At 38.7% G+C, this 22310-nt stretch overlaps 1 protein-coding gene across 8 annotated transcripts in view; it reads right to left on the bottom strand.

The window, feature by feature from the left end:
- The window catches only part of crybg1a (crystallin beta-gamma domain containing 1a), a 40861-nt gene that overhangs the window by 1015 nt on the left and 17536 nt on the right, over positions 1–22310 (bottom strand). For 3 of the 8 annotated variants that reach the window (XR_015106157.1, XM_086146871.1, XM_086146893.1), the window contains 20 exons: positions 19980–21181; positions 15236–15996; positions 10874–13890; positions 10360–10398; positions 10146–10264; positions 9670–9847; positions 7491–7630; positions 6941–7067; positions 6822–6857; positions 6271–6425; positions 5360–5486; positions 4881–5026; positions 4465–4591; positions 4252–4281; positions 3945–4057; positions 3663–3795; positions 3415–3554; positions 1938–2061; positions 1590–1748; positions 140–302 (listed from right to left, as the gene is read on the bottom strand). Coding sequence is in view for 5 of the 8 variants with exons in the window: in XM_086146871.1 (XP_086002997.1) it covers positions 140–302; positions 1590–1748; positions 1938–2061; positions 3415–3554; positions 3663–3795; positions 3945–4057; positions 4252–4281; positions 4465–4591; positions 4881–5026; positions 5360–5486; positions 6271–6425; positions 6822–6857; positions 6941–7067; positions 7491–7630; positions 9670–9847; positions 10146–10264; positions 10360–10398; positions 10874–13890; positions 15236–15996; positions 19980–21181 (7036 nt within the window). In the remaining 3 variants the exon portion in view is untranslated. Of the gene's footprint in view, positions 1–139; positions 303–1589; positions 1749–1937; positions 2062–3414; positions 3555–3662; positions 3796–3944; positions 4058–4251; positions 4282–4464; positions 4592–4880; positions 5027–5359; positions 5487–6270; positions 6426–6821; positions 6858–6940; positions 7068–7490; positions 7631–9669; positions 9848–10145; positions 10265–10359; positions 10399–10873; positions 13891–15235; positions 15997–19979; positions 21182–22310 lie in introns of those variants that run through there. The other 5 variants (XR_015106162.1, XM_086146884.1, XR_015106161.1 and 2 more) reach the window with 5 other exon arrangements.

The following is a 22310-nucleotide window of genomic DNA, read 5'->3' on the forward strand; positions in this document are numbered from 1 at the left end:
AAAATCGTACTGGATAAGTATGCCATTCACACTACACATCACCAATGTATAGCACTGTTCAGCAACTGAGTCAGAATACAGACAAAACCCCCTTAAACATTAGATAATAAAACAAAAACAAAAATCAGAGCGAACTGACCTTTGACCTCTAGGACGAGCTCGTGTTTGCAGTAACAGTGAACTAGACCATCTGGGGTGATGTTCCACAGATTTCTGTCTTTGCATGGTTGTGGAGTTACACACAGCCGACTTCCTGCCACCACCAAGCTCCCTGAGGTCTCCAGGTGGCAGTGCTCTAAAAGCTAAACACATCAAGAACAAATGATATGTGAATGAGTCAGGCTGTTCAAGTATAACAACGTTTTTATCCAATTTCTGTTTATTTTTTATACTTGGAAAAGTACCACAAGACGAAAGGCACTAAGAAAAACATCAAGTAATGTGTATGGGAACAAACAACCTTTCAGTGATAACTGAACAATAAGACCTTGCTCCTTATTTAAAACGATGATTGTTAGACAGTGGTAGCAGCAGTTTAATTTAAGAATGAGACAAAATAATAAAAATACTGTTTCAAGGGATTTAGTAACTAAATACTGCCAATTAAAGCAGTTTGTGCCTGAAATTGTATTTTATGTACTGTACCTTGCCATTGTGAGGTACAAAAAAATGAACTGTTTTTGTTGGTACCTGCTGGGGTCACCACAAAGAAGCTCCCCTTCAGTCTTCCTCTAAACATCTGGACCTGCCAGGCAGTTCCCACCTCAGCATCCTTCTACCAATTTATTCATCATCTCTCCTCTATACATGTCCTAACTATCTCAGTCTAGCCTCTCTAACTGTATCTCTAAAACATCTAACGTGCGCCCCCCTCTGATGACAAAAAAGAGAAAAAAAAAAGAACAAAATGTTATTTATTGTAAATGTGTTTGTGGAAAAATTAAAATTGTTGATTTTCCTTTCAGTGCTGATCCAATTAAGCTGGAAACACTGTGAATATATTTTATGCCCATTAAAAAAGGTTAAACTCACAAGAGATACTGCTAAGATAACACCTCTTTCAAATGCTAGGCAAAGCTAAACGACTGGACATATACAGGGAGGTTTTAAAACCTCAGAAAATTTTGTATATTCTAAAAAGTCCACCTCTGTTTGAAAAAAAAAAACATAATCCACAGAGAGAAAAACAGGGTAAATGATGACCTTTTACCATCACATCATTAGCATGAACAAATGACACCTAAGAATCCTGAAGGGAAAAAAATGACAAAAAAACAAATAAAAAATGTTTCCAAATAAACTTCAGTTTTTCCTTTTTGGAGAACAAGTGAAAGGAATTAGAGGGCAGTCGCATATAAACCTGCCTAACGGAGGCTGGTCAGATTGAGAGATGAAAGCATTTACAAACATGTTCTACCAGGTTTTACAAAGATTTGAAAAATACATTTTTGCAGTATTTCTGGAGTATCTGAACTAAAGGAAAAGTCTGATCTACCTCCTGTGTCATGGTAAACCAGATACAACATATGCGACAAAATCAAACTTGAACTTTGTTATTGACTTTATGCTGTGTCAACAAAAACCCAAACCTTGCAAGTGATCTGCCCATTCTGGTGAAACCAAACTTGCTCCACGCCTCCTGTCTCCTCCATGACCTGAACCCTCATCAAGTTAATGTCATCCAGTGTTCCTGTTAGTGACATCACACTTCCTGTTTCCTGGTTCCTCAGACGGAAACACATACGTCTCTGGTGGTAAAACAGATGCAGAATATCATATCAGATACAGGTAGCTTTTAGACTAAACTGTTTTTATTAAAACTGTAGTTAAAAAGGTTATCAAAGTCAAGGATATTTTCTGTGTAAGATTTGAAAATAAATAAAATAACATTTTGGTAGAATAGAATAGAGAACTTTTCCATAGCCCCATTTTTGCACCTGGATTAATGGCCGTAGGGATCCAATTCTTTGCCAGCCGCTGAATTTGAACCAATCCCCAACTTCAGAGGGCCGGAGTACTATCTGTCGACCTCGGAAATCGCTACCTTCATACAACACCCACCTGATGAAGAGGAGGGAGATAGCCATGCTCACTTTGATTTTGCCAGGTTGCGCACTTAAGACTTCAAGTGGCGCTACTTAATTTGCAGTTCAATTGACCTGGTTAACGCCTCGCTTCTTTGAATTTTACTTCTCTGAATAAAAAAATTGTATTTGTATTTTGTGTAGCATCTTGTTTTTCAGTCATTGTTTACCTTCTTATCAGTATCAGGTGTTATTGAAAACCAAATTCATTATCTGTACAAACAAACAGATAAGGAAACTCAAAACCTATTCTGATTTACCATTTAAAGTCAACTAGCACCATCCACGAGTCTATGTAAACCCCAAATTGGAACACAAAAACTTTTGCCATCCCTGCCAAAGAAAAGGCTGTGACACAGCCCTGGCCACTGTGTTTCTGGCCTTATTTCTTGTGTTCCTCTGCCCTGCAGGATGGCTAATTTAGGTAGGAGAAGAGTTTCTCTTGCTCTTTGCGAGATTGTCGTCAGCATGTTTCTGTTTTTTTCTTGTGTGTAATTCTGTCTTCTAATGTCTAATTCAGCAGGATTCTGACTGTCTTTGCCTGTCCCTTGCCTGTCTACCTGTGCTATTCCTTTGATACTTGACCTGTTCCTGACTCTTTGTGTAACATCACTGACTTCCCCCAACTTCCCGACTCTCCCCCTAATCTCTGTTATGGGCCCTATGGATAAACATAAAACTTCCTTTTATATCCACTCAACTTAGTGGTAACTGAGAAGTTGAAGTTCCCCAGACTTAAATCACTTATTTCACATCTGCAACACAACTTTACAGACAGAATCTAATGTACAATCATGTTTAGGATTTCAAAAGTATGGAATAATACTACTTTTTGCTGACACCTCTTAACAAGGGTCAAAAAATTCTTAATATTAATGTAAAAAAACAAATATGATTAATTAGTATCAGTTGGCCAAGAATAGCTGTCTACTTTTTATGGCAAAATTCAATAACTTCGAAACATATTGACACTATCATGATAAAATAGAACTGGAACATTGGTTGAAGAAATTAAAGCCATTTCCATATCTGTTTCCACAACAAATGAAGTCAACTTCAAAAACATTAAGGGCTCTCCTTTATGTACCAAAACTGAAAAATACATTTTTTCTTCTTATTTGCACTGCTGGGTGGAGCATGAGGCAGTGACTTCCTACTCTCTTTGCTGATGTTGAATCTGCATTGTCCTCACTTTCTAAAAAGAACCAAACTATACCCATTGATGTTACAAACTCTGTATTAAGTTCACCTTCATACGGAACCAAATGGAAACAATAACAAAAACAACAATAAAGACAAATAAGCAATACAAATAAAGACATGAACATACATCCCTCCTTCCACCACAAGGGAGCGTACATGTTCATCAAAACCCTCCTGGAGAAGGTTCACAGCAGCCCTTATCAGGACTACCCTGCGACCTCTGTAGTTCACCTTGTTGAATAAGACCATTGAGGGTAGGGACCACTCCTGCACAAGAACAGAGATGAAGTCTCTGAAACTCAAGAGCAGTCACAGGCAACACAAACAAGTGGGTCAAGCCTCCTATTTAATATATGCTTAATACATAATACTCACATGCCCAGTAGTTTGTAAAGAACGTATTTTAGACTCTGATGACAGAAGGCCCATAAACTTTGTGTTTGAATATTCCCCCTCCTCTAGCAGATACATGTTCTCTGTGAACTCCTGTCCTTCATATGCAATCCAGCTGTTACATAAAGACACACACATCTGATTTAATATAATTTCAGATAAATGCTGAATCTCACTTTGTAATGTAAATCTTTGGCAATGTTACTCGGCAAAGTTCTGTCTTTCAAGTCTATTCAAAAATTTACTCGTTGACTGGCAACACACCTGCCATCTAACACCTTGCAGGACTTCGGCAGAAAGTCATCATCCAGAGTGGCAATGCTATTCTGCAACATAATTTCTATTCCTTGGAATTCTGGCTCAGAGAAAAGCTGTACCTGCAATGGTGCAATTGGTGCAACACATGCACCAATTCACGCACAAATGTACACACACACACACACACACACACACACACACACACACACACACACACACACATGTCCAATGACTAGTTGGATCTGAAAAATGGGCTGAATTCGACATGGTTCCAGTACGTGGGTTAGTCTGTTTCATTGTAATCATACATCACCTTGAATTGTGTTGACTCCATTGGCATGTTCTGAAGAACAGAAAGGAAGAGGGATCATGACCAAAAAAAAAAAAAAACATTTAGTTCTTGTACAGGTAGATTTCATTAACATGTATGTTGTTTTTTTACTTTCATTTTGCCTTTTTTTGCTTTGTACAGCTTGTATGAAAACGGCTAGACAAACATTGGTAATGAGATTGTTGAAAACCTTACACTTAAGATGGGCAGCACTGATGATATCTTGTAGTTCTTGGCCCCCCAGTCCTCTGGACTCCCATAGATTCCTTTTTCCAGGACGTACACCTCCCCACTGAATTCAGGCCTCTCAAAAGCCACCCAACTGTAAAAGAGAAAAATTACTAATCCAGTTTAGCATTTGGCTTTCTTTAAAAAACTTGGTATAGCCAGCATGTTTTGAGGACAACATAAAAAATCCCAACATATTCAGTTTTTCAGGGATGGAAAATATAAGGAGGAGATGGTTCCCTTTGTTTCATTCCCCAGCTGAATTGAACAGGTATAAGATTATGTAATCTTGCAGCCACACTCTTAATGAGCTACGTTCTTGGTTCTGGATAAGTCTACACACAGACCTAAGAGTTCATTAAAAGTAACACAGAATGACTTACACTCCTTGCAGGACATTAACAGACTGGGTTTTGACGCCATAGCCAACATATTCCATGTTAAGGACAGGACCCAGTAAGTCCACACTAAGCCCCTTCTCATCCAGGTTTTGCTCACTGAACAATTTAACATGAGGGGAGAGGAAGTCCTTGGGAAGATCATAATAATGAAATATTTAGAACATGAAAAGGCAGACATTTAAATTTGTAAGGAAAAACACAGGTCATCAAATACTAATGAGCATTAGTATCTAGTATCTAACTAATGAATGTCCAGTGTCTAATACATAAGTAGATTCCAGTTGCTGCAAAGACAAGATAAAACAAAACAATTTTATGTTGAAATAATAAAAAAAAAAAAAAATCATACAAAACTCTCTGAATTGATCAATGAAAAGGTTGGACTTTCCCTCACATGGTCAGAAAATTGATTCTAGTGCAATCGGCAAGTGTTTCAAGGAACTTTTGCTGTTAACACTTACAGAGCACACAGGTCTGAGTGACCGGAGGCTGTTTGCTGATCCTCCCCATTCACTGCAGTTACTATACTGCCCTTCCTCCAGAATGAACTGCTGACCTTCAAAGTCCTCTTCTTGATAGCCCACCCACCTACAAAAAACAAATTCGGCAATACTAACATTTCACAAATTTCCAGTCTTTGACAATATTTACCTGCCTTATACATGCTGGATACCAACTCCATTCATTCATTTTTGTAAACTACTTTGTGTTGTTAGTCTTTTACATCCCATTGCTGGAGTCTTCCAATGGTGTGTGAGTCAATTCTCTAGGTGACTACCTCAGTTGTTTGCTTTCTGAACTTGGTATGCAATATTATTTTATAGCCTCCTTTCATTAAAATTGGAGTAAGCAACAAAGTTTGCCAGTGAACTGTGTCATTGATGTGCCAACTACTCAAAAACTTGAGAGACAAGATCATTCAAGCTTGTTACCCCACTAAAAACATATACACTTATGTTTTCCACATTGTGTTATTTTGGTCTACCAGTCCTTTGAGAATCTAAGACCCCTCAGTTAATGAGTGGGGTGTGTTTCTTTAATCAACACCGCAATTAAGCAATCTGTATGCAGGTACTTGTATGCAGATATCTTGGGAAATACTATCCATTTATATTGTGTGAGTTTTCTCACTTTTTTGATGGTCAATGCATCAAAAGTTTGTTCTTTTTGAGAGTGATTCCTTGATTTACAGGACAATAATTATTGATCAAAATTAAAACCCAAGAAGTAAGCTATTCTCCCTGTAATTAATAAACAACATGTAATTAAATAGAAAGATACAGTTTCCACACAATATAATCAAAACATACAACACTTTGTAATATATATTTGCAAGTATTAATCTCAACAAAAACTTCTCTGAGATACTCACAGACCAGCATCTATCTTAAGAGACCCCACTGTAGACAATTTCATCTTATTTTGGTCAGGTCTGCTTGATTCTGCTCCTCCTTCACTCAAGCAACACAGGTCACTGACAACCTCTATACACTCACCAAAAAAGTTGGGCTTCTCAAATAACGTGGCCTGGATGAGACAAAGGAAAGTGTTTAACACAAGGATTGCAACGTAATAAATCACAACATATTTGAGACACACTGCAAATAAAGACTGGTGGCTCTGGGTTGACAGAATACCACAGAGGAAAACCAGCAGGGAATGTTTATTTCTGTTTTCTTGAAGGAGATGATCATTAAATGGAAGACTTTTCAATGTTCCTGCTAGGTGGCAGGTTCTACCCTTTCAATTGAAGACTTACAATAACAGTCTAATCCATGACTTAAAACATATACAAATCAGCCTTGTCTAAAAATTATAAGTTTCAAAGCTGGCCTTCTTTTTCATGTTTTCATAAATGATAAGAATAACAACAACAACAACAACAACAATAATACAACAATAATAATCTACAGCAAAACAAACCTTGACCTCTCTTGGATGTTCTACCTTTATGTGTCCCTAAAAGTAAGGGAAAAACATTAAGATCAGTGAGGTGAAAAATTGCATAAACATACACTTTGCATATATATAACATACTTTACCATTCGCAGAGGTCTAAGTGACCCAACGAAGGGGTCATGGAACCCCCATGTCTGTGGGCAGGGATACTCCCCCACCTCCAGGAGGCCAACAAAACCTACAAACCCCGGGTCACTATACACAAGCCAGCTGCAGACACAGATACATTGTAGGAAAGCGTAAAGACTAGGATAGGGAATGATATTAAGTCTGAAATAGTACATATTCTGTAAAATAATCATTGTTCCTGCATAGTAATTTGTAGTAGCAAACCACCCCATTGCATGAGCTAAATAAAACCTTAAGTTGTAATCATGATCTCTACAACTTAAAACGAAAACCAAACACTCTAGCCTGCAGTCCTTAATGAACAGATAACTGATTCTGCAAATAGTCCTTTTCAAAGTTTTAATTTAAAAAAAAATTGAAAGTACCTATTTGATGCAAAGACAATTGGATATATTTATTCAAATTTTTACATCAATTACATGTTTTGAAATTAAGATTGCACCCTAACCCAATGCAATATCCCTAGTATCATACATTTACTGTTGCTTGTAGTGCAGAACTTACACTCCAGAATGGACTTTAATAGAGCATGTGGTCTGTGAGACCTTGTAGGAGCCAATTTCTACTGCATTATCACAGTAGGATGACATCCTTCCCAATCCATTGACTTCTGTAAACAGATCAATTCTGGGTAACGAATAATCCTGTAAAATACGAAACAAGGATCTATTAAATTAATTATAATGGTTCTTGATAAAAAAATTCTCAGTTAATGATTTCTGCCTTCCTGTTTTCAGTGTCTTGCTATATGTATTGTAGCATTTAAAACTAGTTTCAGTATGACTCTAGGGTCACTAGGGTACTTTGTTGGGACTTTGTTTTGAAACACGAAGACTCAACCTGTAATCACTAAGGCAGTTACACATCAGAAGAAGTTTAAATAAGTTTGCCCTAAGGTAACGTACTTAAAATAATGTTATTGAATACACTGGAATTATAGTGGAAAATAGCAACACTGTAAATATCAAATATCTAAATAGCTAATGTTGACTCTGACAGTCTCTTTTGAAAAATCTAAAAAATATGATTTACTATTTGTTACTGTTAGAACAAATTAAATATTCGCACTGAATAGGTTCTGTGAATAGGAAATAATTTGCCCAATGTCTGTTCAATGTGGAATTTACAACAACAGATCGCATTTTGATTTTGAAAAATGATCAAATTAATGAGAAGCTTTTTTGAATAAATGAATGGCATTTATCACATTTCAGTGGAAAAGAGGTGAAGAGACGGGTCCAAGCAGGTTGGAATGGGTGGAGAAAAATGTCAGGGGTACTATGTGATAAATGACTATCGGCCAGAATGAAAGGAAAGGTGTACAAGACAGTGGTGAGACCAGCAATGCTTTAGGGCCTAGAAACTGTTACAATGACGAAAAGATAGGAGGCAGAACTAGAGGTCGCAGAGATGAAGGCGTTGAGGTTGTCTTTGGGAGTGACCAGGATGGATAGGATCAGGAATGAGTCTATCAGAGGAATAGCACGTTAGATATTTTGGAGAGAAAATCAGAGAAGCCAGACTGAGATGGTTCGGTCATGTACAGAGGAGGGGCAGTGAATATATTGGTAGAAGGATGCTGGAATTGGAGCTGCCAGGCAAGAGGTCTTGCCAACGAGAAGATTTATGAACGAAGTGAGTGAGGATATGAAGGTAGCTGGTGTGAGAGAGGAGGATACAGAAAATAGGGTTAGATGGAGAAAGTTGATTCGCTGTGGCGATCCCTGAAGGGAAAAGGTGAAAGAAGAAGAAGATTTATCACATTTCAATATTAACATGAGAAAAAGTTTGTCCGATGAACAAACCGATATATATTAGCTTGAACTTCAAAACCTTGTTTATTTTCCCATCAGTCTACTACGCATACCAATAAATGGATGCAGAAAATACATTTGTGGCTCTTCAACATGATCAGTTTATTCCGCTTTTTCATTATCATACAGGAACTGGATATATTTTGATAATGTCTTTCTGGATGGCAGTTCACAATTTGCATCAGCTGAACCAATCTGCAGTGCCTCTTGCCAAACTTTATCTTCTAACACATATAGTAGTTAACAGTCCAGCAAAATCCATCTTGCAAGTGAATTGCTCAATTTATCTGATGTTTAATTGGACATTTTCTTTCTGAATCTAAACATGTGGTTGAATGTTGACTTGTGACACTCTGCTTGCTCATAGTAACAATACTGTTATCTTCTATAACAAAGTTAACATTTACATCCTGTGTGCTAGTCCAACATGTTTTGCGATGGTTATAAAGGGTGGAATGACTCCAGTGATACACAAATTTCTATTCTTCAATCTGGAAGTTTCTTATACATAAATTTCCCTTCAACCAGCGCAGTCTCATCTGCCTTGTTCATCATGCTAAAACACTGAGTGTTAGTGCGAGAAATGAAACTGAGAAATGTTCAGCGGTGCAAATCAAAGTGTGATTGGAATGCATTAATTTTCTGAACACTGTATTTTTCCTGTAATTGAGTAAAAGAAATTAATGTTTAAGTCCCAGCCCTCCTTACAACTCCTTAATCAAAAATTAACCAATTAACATTTGATCAATGAATATGTTGTGGATAGTCAAGTATCAAGTAAACCTGACATTCATGACGCCTTCTTTCACTGATGAATGTAGTTACTAAGATTGATCCAGGGTTGAATATACAAGCACTGAGTTACTCACCCTTAGAGCTAATCGAACAGAACCAATAACAAGAGGTGCTGTTGGAACAGACTGTCCCATCTCGTCTAATGTCATTGGAGTTCCCTCCTCTGCCCACATGTTCACGATATGCTCTATAGGGCCCTCCTCGAGGGCAATGGTTCGTCCCTGGAAGCCAGGTTTTTCATAGAGAATCCAGCTAGAGAGAATATTACATCAAACAGTTATCCATTATATAAGTTACTTGATCAAAACATTATTTTAATTCGTGTCTCTATCAGTTTCTTGTGGTGAAAGGGGGATCATGAACTGATTTTTTTTTTTTGAAGACATGAAGTTAGTTGTGAGTTGTGTTAGATGTGAGAGAAGAGGACAGAGAAAAGGGTTATATGAGGGAAGATGATTTGCTGTTGGGACCCCTGAAGGGCGCAGCGAAGAGGAAAAGCAGAGATTTGCATTCATATCAAAAGACTTTATAGCTTCAATCTGGCTCCTACCATCCTCTGATGACTCTCACTGAGATGACTTCGGAAAGATTCATTGCTGTGGTATTTTCTGCATCACAGTAAATTTCAAATGATTCACCTCCAAAATGATCACATTCATGGATGACAATCTAGACCACAACATACATACGGACATATCATTATAACTCGTAATAGAATTGAAGTTTTAAAAAATATAAAATGTGGTGAATTACTTTAATCACACCTTTCCAGGTCTTTTATGGCAGCCTCTTTGCAAAGGCATCTGTAAGGAAATATAAAACTTTAAATAGCATGAACCTAAACATCAGCAAATATAGCTGAAGATCTCTCAGACTTTTGTATAGTTGTAACTCTACTTTTATTTGTAACAATTGGCCTTACAGCCACATGTAATTATAAACCGATAAATATATATGTATGTATACATATGTATGCATGCATGTATGTTTCTATCTATAAACATAAACATACATACACTATAGTCCTTTACAATATCTTATTGGCATGATATAGTTGATAATTAACTATATAATTAACTGTTTCATGCTAAAGGTCCAAGAGGTGTGCCTATTGATCTAACAATTAACATTTAACATTTAACATTTAACTGAGCCACTATGGAAATACATACAGTGCACTAAGTCCAATGAGGTCAAACTAAAGCTTAGACAACAATAACATAAATAAACATGTATTAACATTAATAATATAATTAACTTGGGTCAGTGAATGATTACCTGAGCTATACAATTGGAAAGTTGATTTTTTGAAGTTTTTTGTGGATATTTGTTATGTGGAAGCGGATGTACAGGGCTCTTCAAGTCCACATCAGCATTAGGCTTCAATGCCCGACTCATAGCAGAACCTCCTTTAATATGGTTTTCAAATGTAGTTAAGCCTGACGAGCTGTCAGACACCCTTTCATTATTGGGGTACCTCTCTAAATGATATGGCGGCAGATTTGGATCAAACAATACCTCCTCACTCAGTGATGGCTGGTCCTGCTGTTGTTTGGTTAAGCGTGTGCTATTTGAATCAGAAGTTGTTTCCTCTTTGTTATTCCTGAGAGGCTGGTGAGGACTTAGTAAGCCTGATAGGATGGAAATCCTTTCCAGTCGTGACTCTCGCTTCCCAGGCTCCTCTGTATTATTTTGTTTGATTGTCTTAACAGCGGAATCCCTTGTCTTTCTCTTGATTGTGTCTTTTCTGTTACCCTCATTAAGTTTTTCCATTTGGTCTGTTGATGTTGGTAAGGTATGGTCTTGTCCGCACTTTTCCAGGCTCTGACCTACTCTTTGAGCTGCTTTTTGTCTTAGGGCCATCAATGGTGAGGGCTCTATAAAAGTTTTACTTTTTTTCCTCAAGCCAAACTGAAATTCCTCGGGATCAAATGCTTTCTCAAGGTCCTCCTTAATAGGTGGCATGGCAAATGGCGGTGATGGGGACTTTTTACGAATATGCCTCTTTGACGGCACTACGAAAGGAGCATTATTATCTTTAATGCTCCTGATAAAATTACCAATGTCATCAGGTTCAACAGATTCTTCCTCAGTGGCTGAGGCCTCCTCTATTTTTCTTTTATTTTCCTTTTTTTGTTGTTGACGATGTTCCATGTCTAGACAGCTAGATAGAGATTCCTTTGCTACAGTTTGAGGTGAACTGGATGATTCTTCTGCTGTGGGAGATGTATTGTCACAGAGTGTTTGTTGTTCAACAGGCATTCGTGACTCACTGAGGGTCATTGATATCTCCTCTCCACTGGTCTCCACTTTTTGTGCATCACAAGACAACAAACTTTTTGTCTTTTTATTTTCACTAGTTTCCTTATCCTTTTTTTCATTAGTCGCAGGAAAACAATCCAACACCCCAGTGTCCTTTTTTTCTTCATCATCTATTTTGCTGGATATATAATTTTTGTGAAAAGGGTCTGGCTTAATATCTATCTCTGCCTTCTTTTGTGGGCCATCTGTTTTCTGGGATTTGCCTTTCTTATTTTGAGTCTCACCAACCACTCTTTTTGTTGTAGATTTGTTTGATTTTTGATGGGATATGAGAACCGCTGCCATGCTAGCCTGGCCATCTATTTCTTCTCCTGTTAGTACAACCTGTCTCTTAATCTGGTTTGCGTTTGCTGTTTGCAAATTGACAGTTGTCGATTTGCTGTCCTTTAATGTCTTGGGTTTGGTTACTTTTCCATTTCTTACACTGAAGGACTTCTGGTCCATTTGCATGGAAACCTCAGATTGACCTTCATAGTCAGTTTTCTCAGTCACAGTATCAGTTACTTGGCAACCAGCATTTCCAAAAACTGTCTCCTTCTTCGTACTCTGAGTCACTAAATCATTATTTCCTGTTTTTTCTTGATCAATCTGAGTTACAATTGCATCCATCAATAAGTACTGGTCTTCCTGTTGGTTCGCATTTTGACATTGTGACTTATTTGATCCAACAATTACAGTTCGTCTGGCTTCAAGGACGGAAACCTTGGGGTCTGCAGATTTAAGGGAATTTTCATTTGGCAAACAATCTGCTAAGGCATCTTGTGTTTCTCTTACTTCTTCAATATTATCAGCTCTTACTGTTTGCCTTTTCTTAGTACAAGGAGTATATTTTTCCTGCTGATTTGAATTGTTATTCTTTAATTCCTTAGCCATTTTTTTATCGAGATTTGGTCCCCTTTCATTTTTTACTGTAGATGCACTCTTCTGCTGTTGTGTTTGCTCCCAATTCTGGACATTCCCTCTTGGATCATCGTTTAAAAAACTCTCACAATTATTAGCCACTTCTTTGGCAGTACCTTTACAGGGCATTGTTTCTGCCTTATGTATCTTAACCTTTGCTGGGCTATTTGGAACTGTTGTTTGCATTTCTCCTAAGGAATCAGACAGTATAAATACCGCCTCTGGTGACAGATCACTTGGTTTCTCCACGTTTATGACATCTGTATCTGTTTTGTTTACTTTTGTCAAGATATTCAGATCCACTCTGTCACTGCATTCCACTGGTGGAACACTTTGGTTTTCAGTTGACTTTAAGTCTTTTTCCTGTCCTACTAGTAAAAGAGTTGCTTTGTTCTGCTGATTTTCGACATGCTTTGACACTTCAAACAAATTTACAATTTTTGTTTGAATGTCTATTGCCTCAGCTGGTTTTCTGGCAATGTCTTCAATGTTGCCTTTATTTGTAGAATTTTGGTCAGATGTCAAGTGCGTGTCAATTATATGTTTGCTTTGATCCTTTAATAACTTATTTTCCTCTTTCTGCACTCTAATTTCACTGTTGGTATCAAATGGCTGAGATGAAGTGTCAGAAAATACAATGATGGGTTCATTGTTTGTTTGTTGCTGTAGAATGTGTCCCTCTTCTTCAGAGACAGTTGTTAAATCAAAGTCATCTTCAGTGTCAATGTCCTCTTGGTGTGCTACTATAATATTTGATGATGGTTTCAGGGGCATCTCTCTGATTCTACGTTTATTCAATGCCATTATTTTTGATGTAGGTGCATTTGGAGAACCCCCAGTTGGAGAAGGTTGAGGTTTGTTGATCTTTGAATCGTTACTGCTCTCTTGACCTCTTAAAGAGAGATTACTGACAAATACACAATTATTCACATTATTTCCTACACTTTTCAACGGTTGCTTGATTTTCTCAGAATGTTTGAAAGGTCTTTGGACAGTACTCTCTTGCTTAGAAGTAGGGGGTATGACACTCTCCTCAGGCCTGATGCTTCTGTTAGGAGGATTGCGCATGTCTCCTGATGAACAAACACACACACACACACACACACACACACACACACAGGAATTAATTTAAGAGCAACAAAAATCCCTGACTGAAAGGAATAATGTTTTTTTCCCGTTATGTAAATAAAAGGGAAAGGAACAACAAAAACTGTAATAGTAGTAATTATTATTAGTATTACCACCAAATTGGCTACCAGTTTTTAATTTAACAGTTTGTTACTAGGGTGCCAAGTCTTTATTGTCCCTGGAAAAAACACCCAGCATTGCTAATATCAGAAGTATTCAGAGCACCCATGCACACCCATGTGCCTTATATATGGATCAATATTGAGCCGCAAGAGGTCTCGCAAATACGGGAAGCAGCCGCCGACTCCATTTTCTCCCGTAGAAGTAACGCGCGGTGCATGCTGGGATATATGACTGTGTGAAGCGTGCATTTTCATTTCCATTTGTGTGTGTGTGTGTGTGTGTGTGTGTAAAGACCCCAAAATGGCTCCTTTCAAGAGACACCCTTACGACACAGAGTTTAAACTCAAGGCTATCAGTCACGCAATAGAACATGGGAATAGAGCAGCAGCGAGAGAATTCAACATTAACGAATCAATGGTGCAGAAGTGGAGGAAGCAACAAGATGACCTGCGCCGAGTAAAGAAGACCAAACAGAGTTTCTGAGGGAACAAAGCGAGATGGCTACAGTTAGAGGACAAACTCTTACAGCAAGTAGAAGCATCACCATAGTCACTATTCGAATGAAGGCAACAGCGCTAAAAGCGAACTTAACGTCAATTAATTTAGAGGCGGCCCTTCTTGGTGCCTTTGTTTTATGAGAAGCTTTGAACTGTGACAAATTGAGTTGGAAATACATCGTTTTCAATGAAGGCAGCACAAATACCAGTAAAAGCTACCGGTACGTACGATACAGTATTGTGAATGCACTAACTTGTTTTGGGAGTGAACTGAGTTGTTAGAACAATAATTTGTATTCCAATAATAAAGTTTGACTGACTTATCTGACTGTTTTGTTGACATTCCCTTTTTGTGCAGCTTCATCTAGTGGACGCATAACGCAACCCCAGCCACTACTGTAGCTTCTATTCTATGCGCCTTATAATCAGGTGCGCCTTATATATGAAAAAAGTTTTAAAATAGGCTATTCATCGAAGGTGCGCCTTATAATCCCTGTGCCTTACAGTGCGGAAAATACAGTACTAAAAGAAATGTGGATAAATCCATCCCCTAACCAAATGGTTTAATAAAAAAACATGACACCGTTTTTCAAATCAAAGAGTTGTTGAAAAGAAGATACGACATTCTGTCAGCAATGAAAGACAGACCAGTACTTAACAGTGTGCTTACGTTTGGTTGGATCTTTAGGTCGGGGTGGTGTCCCACCAGAAGACTGTTCCACGTTGGCTGCTTCTACTTGCTCTGTGCCTTTCTCAGCCGGCTTAAATCTGTCTATATCTGTCTGTACAGATTTCAGTGTGTCTTTAGCTGTTCTTGTTAGTTTCTTTGTTTTGCAAGTGGTTACAGTTGTCTCACTGACTGAAGTTTTATCAGTTGTCACCAGTGATTTAATTTTATTATCAGATGGTGACCTTTTGGGGATTTTTGACTTTGAACCAGAAACAACAGAGGGACTATTGGTGATTTGGCCTTTTAATGCTGTTGGTGACGTTTTGTCATTTCCTTTGTTCTTTTGTAATAGAATATCACCAGAGCTTTTCTCTCCTTTCTTTGTAGAGCTCTTTGCAGTTGTTGCTACACTTTTGGCTCTGGTCTCAACTACTGTTACTGGGATCTTTCCTTCACTCAATGTAGTATGCAGACTCTCAGTCACTGCTTTCACCTCTTGTTCTTGGGCTGAAGCCTCGTTTGCTCCACTGCCTATTTCTCCCGGGCCTATCTCTCCCGGTCTGGCAGCTTGTGATTTTATTCTATGCATCTCTGACGATAAAGACTTTTCATCACTGTCAAAGACCTCAGCGTCTGTTCTTTCTTTAACTAATACTTCAAGAGAACTTCTGTGGCAGTGTGCAATCTCATCTGTTGCTCTGAATGGGTCAATTTTGAGCACCTTGAGTTCAGCATTGTTGTTGTTTTGGAGGTTGGGGAGTCTGTAAGAAAAAAAAAAAAGAACATTGAAACACAGTAATCCACAGGGCAGGGGTGGACAAACTTTTTGGCTTAGGGGCCACATTGACTTTTAAAATTTTATAGACGGCCAGGTCAGCACAAGATACGATACATATAAAAAAAAAAAAAAAAACGTATTTGTTGACAGTACATATCAGGGCTCGTTTGACATTTGCTTGCATTTCATGCACAAACCAGTTTTTCCCTTGTAGCTTCACATCCAGCTCATTCATGTGTCTGTGTATGTCAAAAGTAAAGTCTATATCACAAAGCCAATCTGTGTAATTCAGCTCAGCAAAATTCTCAAATGTTCTCCAGTAGCTCCAAAACTGAAATAATCTCTTGTTTGAGCTCCCACATTCACTGGTTTAAAAAGACCAAGATGTGGCCCGCGGTCCGTAGTTTGCCCACCCCTGCTTTATAGACATACGGGTTAAATAAACCAGCAGTATGGCTTCATGCCTAGAAACTAGAGATGCAGTATTTGCTTTGAGAATGCTAATAGAGAAGTACAGAGACAGCCAGAGGGAGCTGCATTGTGCTTTTGTAGACCTAGAAAAAGTATATGAAAGGGTGCCAAGAGGGGAACTCTGGTATTGTATGAGAAAATGTGGAGTTTATGTAATTAACAGTTAAACATTAAACAGTTAAGTTGTGCAGAGAAGTGTGTTAGACTGGTGCAGGGCATGTACACTAGCTGTGAGACGTTGTGCTGTAAGGGTAACAGAGAAGTTCAAGGTGGAGGTAGGACTCTATCAGGGATCAGCTCTGAGCCTGTTCTTGTTTGCAGTGGTTTTGGACAGGCTGACAGATTAGGTTAGACAGGAGTGCACTGAAAAGGAGAGGAATGAAGATTTGTCGCAGCAAGACAGAGTATATGTATGTGAATAAGAGGAACCCATGTGGCTACATGGAGTGGAGATCAAGAAGTTGGAGGATTTCAGGTACAGAGCAGCAGAGAGTGTGGAAAAGAGATGAAGAGACAGGTTCAAGCAGGTTGGAATGGGTGGAGAAAAGTGTCAGAGGTACTATGTGATAAAAGACTTTCAGACAGAATGAAAGGAAAGGTGAACAATACACTGGTGAGACCTGCGATGCTGTATGGCCTAGAAACAGTAATAATGACAAAACGACAGGAAGCAGAGCTAAAGGTCGTGACCCGGATGGTTAGGATCAGGCTTGAGTTGATCAGAGGAACAGTACATGTTTGATGTTTTGGAGAGAAGGTCAGAGAAGCCAGACTGCGATGGTTCAGTCATGTACAGAGAAGGGATAGTGGATATATTGGTAGACGGACACTGGAATTGCAGCTGCCAGGCAAGAGGTCTCAAGGAAGAGGATATGAAGGTAGTTGGTGTGAGAGAGGAGGATACAGAGAATAGGGTTAGATGAAGAAGGTTGATTCGCTGTGGCGACCCCTGAAGGGAAAAGCCGAAAGGAGAAGAAGAAGGAGGTAATCTATTCCAGTGACTTATTGTTACGCTGAACACATTCAGTCCCAGACAAAAAAATTACTCCACAAATTTTCTCAGGGAGTCTCCCAAGGGATCAATAAAGTTCTATCTTATCCTCCCATGCTACTGTTTTTGCCCCAGTCTAAATCCAAAAACAATATTTGATTTTGCCAGGTTTCAGTTTCATTTCTTATTATCTAATTATGTAGGGCGGAATGGTAGCTAGCGCTTTAGCCTCACAGCACGAAGAACTCTGATTTGATTCTGACCAGGGGAATGGAGTTTTCATGTTGTTTCCTTGGGTTTCCTCCCACAGACCATTGGAAAAGAATGCCCCGAATGAATGAGTGAGTGGTTGTTTGTCTCTCGCCGGGACAGCCGGGATAGGCTCCAGCATCCCCCACGACACAGAGTGCAGGATAAGCAGAAGAAGATGGATAGCTCTAATTATGTTAAAATGTACTAGAACTTGAGAATAAACTTGTAAGTTCTGGTAACATCAGAACAAAATAAAACCACGATTCTTATTATCTACTTGACAGCCACGGATGTACTGTGTACAGATGAATTTCTAAAATAGATTTAATTTGGTTTTAGTTTAATTCAGTTTTTTTTTGTAGGACGGTGTCACAGCTGTTAGTGCTTCCCTGATTTGATTCCAACAAGGGGAGCTTTGTATTAAGTTTGCATGTTCTCCCAATGTCTGCATGAGTTTCCTCTGGATTCTCCTGTTTCCTCTCACAGAGAGGAAGTCCACAGTCCAAAAACATGCAGAAAGTTAATTGGGAAAATTGTCTCCAATGAGTGAGTGAGTGAGTGAGTGAGTGAGTGAGTGAGTGAGTGAGTGAGTGAGTGAGTGAGTGAGTGAGTGAGTGAGTGAGTGAGTGAATGGTTGTCTGCCAATATATCTGGCCCTTGAAATGACTGGTGACCAGTCCAGAATGTACCCTGCCACTAACCCGATGACAGCTGGGATAGGCTCCAGCAACCCCCTGGACCCTGAGTGCAGGATAATCGGCAGATTATGGATGGATGGATGAATTTAATTTGTTTAACATCCGTTGTTACCTTGTTTGAAACAGTAAATAATCTTCTTTTTGTTTCAGCTTTCCCCTTCAGGGGTCCCCACAGCAAATCAACTTTTGCCATCTAACCCTATTCTCTGTATCCTCCTCTCTCACACCAACTAACTTCATAATAATTTTTCAAATGTGTATTGTGTTATGTGTATCTATCTATAAATCTGACAGTTGATTAAGAGAGGGCACTGAATACTTATCTGTACGATGTTCTGGGAAGTGGAACGGTCTCATTTCTAAACATTATAGCTAAGGCTTATGTAAAATGTTTAGATGTCAAATAAAATGTAATTTTTTTTGAGCAGTATCTTAACTTTTTAAAAATTAAGCACATTTTTTTCTTGGACACATTTAAAAATAGTAAAAAAAAAAAAAAACGAGATATTTTTCCATTCTTCAATTTTACAATTTACTCCTGGAAAAATTACAATTGAGTTACTCAGAAAATCACACTCCCCTCCGAACCTCATCATATATATATATGATCACATTTAAATGGAAGTCAAACATTTCGGCAAAAAATTAGGCCTGAATCGCTATGGCTTGTCATCAAAAATTAACAAAACGCAAAAAAACAAAACAAAACCCGTACATTATTAAAGACAGTCTGATTTCACTTGGGTCAATATAGGCCTAAAAGGTCGAATGTTAATATGGCAGAAAAGTTTCCTAAGGTAGAAGATTAGGAGAAGCACCATTTAGATACATAGGTCTGTGATAACTTAATTGGAAGTTTCCCACCACTATTCCAATGCCCATACTTTCATGGGAAAAAATAAATTCATTCGTTATCTATACCACTTATTCTGCAGTCAGGATTAGGGTGGTGCTGCAGCCTATCCCAGCAGTCACTAGGCAAGAGGCATGATATAACCTGGACTGGTCAGCCACTACATTTAACTTGTTTTTATGATTCTGCATATATTTTGACTAATCATTGTGAAACAAATTAAGTTGATAAAGTTTGATTATGACAAACGTATTCCTGCAGAGAATGCACACCATAGGGTAACACTTTTCCAGAAATAGATAGGAGAATAGAAGCTTCCTTTTTGAAAGTAGATCATTAAATTTCACAATTCAGATGGCTTATTAAGCTTGCCTGCCTTCTGTTTTCCCAGTTTGAAACAGGTTTTGGAACATCGCAGGGCCACATATACATACAAACAATCATTCACTCACTCATTCAAAGCAAATTTTTCTCATTTTCTTCTAATTAACCTGCTGCATTTTTTTGGACTATGGAAGGAAACTGGAGAACCCAGAGGAAATCCACTGGAGGAACATGCAAACTCCACACCTTTCAAACTCCACCCAGGTTCAGAATTGAACCAGGGTCCTTCGTGCTGTGAGGCACTAACCACTGTGCCACAGTGCTGGCAGTTGGCAGTTTTGTAACAATCACTCGATAAACATTAAATATACACTTACAGTTTCAACTCTGTTTTGTCTGAAGTTGAATCTCCACCGCAATTCTCTCTTGATACTTTGTTTCCATTCAGATTTTGCTCCAGGCTAACATGCTCTTTCTGAAGGTGTACCTTCTGCTGTGAAGGAAGATTCACAGTCTTTCGTGTGACATGAACTTCTTGGGACTTCTGTTTCTTCTGAAGGTAACTCCGTTTTGAGTCCTTGCTTCTGTAAGGCTCCTCTTGTGTTTGTGGATTTGATTGCAACTCCTCTATGGTTGGTGACAAGGGGGTAGACAGTTCTAGCAAGTTGCCAGTTGAATGTAAATCCTCCAAGGGAATGAAAGAACTGTCTCTGATTTCCTTATTCATCGACACCTCCTCAGGAATTACTGCGACAGAAACACCTAACATGGAAGAAGAATCGGATCCAAAGCCCTCTTTCCCTTTCATTGTGTCCTCTCCCTCTACATCCCATCCCTCAACCTCCCCTTCTCCCGGGTGTACTTTAACTAATATGGCTTTGTAGAGGTCCGGGGGAGAATTGCCTTTTGGCATTTGCTCACTCCTTGGCAAAAGGCTTTCTGCTGATTTTTCCTGAGCTACATTTTGAGAATCGATTTTAAATGTTGCTGAGGTGTTTTGGCTAATTGTGCTGCACTCACTAGAACCTTCCAAACAATTCCCACTGCTTGCCTCTAGGTTTACCTGAAACCTTTTGCTTACTTCCTCCGCTACTGATTCTGCAAAGTTGAATTTTGCATTGGAATCAACACATGGCAGGGTTGTTGTTGCAAAGGTTAGAGAGGTGGGGGTCACATTCCCAGATTTCATTTCAGTGTTTACCATGCTCTTCCTGCACTCTTGCACTTCCCTCACACTGCTTTGGCTACTGCTGTTACTATCTGCAAAGGGAATCTCTGCTTTATCTGCCAGGAAAGATGTAACACTGGAAGTACTGGCAGTGGAACTTTGGCTGAATGCATCACTACTACCGTCAATTGTTTGGCCCTTTGAATGATTAGACCCTGTGAGCTTTCCTTCTTTCTGGGACGGAGTTAGAGTCTTAAGTCCATCTTCCTGCTCCGACAAAGGTGACTGTGGCGATATTGAGCAACTTGCTTCAAATAAGCCATCGGAATGGTGTGTACTTTTGCGCTTCTTTCTCCCAGAGTTGAAGAAACTGTTCAGGCGATCAATCACTCCCTTTTTCTTATTGGGATTCTGAAAAAGTGCAAGCAAATTGGAAAAATAAGTATAAAAATGACTGATTAGGGCAGCTGAGCACACAGACAATGTTGTGTTTGACCTGAAACACAGACTAAAGTTATTTATTAGAGTTGGGATACTTTGTGAGGCCACCGTCCATCGTCTTGTAAAACATTCAACTAAGAGAACAGGGGTTACCTCACTAAACATACAAACACACAAACACACACACACACACACACACACACACACACACACACACACACACACACACACACACACACACACACACACACCACAATGTTAACTTTGATCCACACACATCTTTCAATATAATTTACACTGAGTGAATCCTTCTGAAAATTCCCTAAATTTAATAAGCGTCTAAAAGTAGCACAAAATGGTTCATTGACACCACTTTAAGTAGGATTAAACGAGTGAAAGATTGTCAACATAAAGCTTTGTGTGGTCATGACAATATTTTCAATAAATGGTAATGGCTTTGGTTTGTTGTTGACAGTCCTTTGTGCCCACGGGCATCAGATTGTACAACAGCAGTATGGACGGCACACAACTGTGTGTCACCGGCCTGAGTGCACCTCTGCTGCTTCCACAATTCCACAATCTCACTACCCTACCCAATTCACAACCTCACCCAGTCATGTCATGTCCTAACTCTTCTGTTTGTCCCAGCCCGTTCACATTCTGCCTAGTTTTGTTTATTTATTTTACTCATTGATATTTATTTTTGTCACTATTTACATTGTTTAGTTCAAGCTGTGTAATTTTCACCCTCACTTTTCCTTGATGATGCCAATTATCATCTCTGATGTCATCGTTGTCGTTGTCGTTGTGTGTCTATCTACTGTCTATTTATTCATGGATTTTTTTATGTCTTGCTATTTTCTGTTTTTCTATTTATATTAATATTTATTTTCTTTTTTTTGACATAACTTATGCTGCGGTGACAAAGGAATTACCCCTATGGGGATAAATCAAGTTTCATATCTTAAAGGTACCCATACCTCTTCACCCCACGAGTAAAGATATGATCGACACATTGCTATAACAGGCAAGTGATCTTTCATAACTCCTTGGCATCACAATATCTGGTCCCAGCCTTTGTCAAAGAAAATCATTTTCC

The sequence above is a fragment of the Fistularia commersonii genome, chromosome 1, assembly GCF_037954325.1.
Source record: "Fistularia commersonii isolate RoL2024-O1a breed Wild chromosome 1, RoL_Fcom_v1.0, whole genome shotgun sequence".
In the NCBI taxonomy this organism is placed as follows: Eukaryota; Metazoa; Chordata; class Actinopteri; order Syngnathiformes; family Fistulariidae; genus Fistularia; species Fistularia commersonii.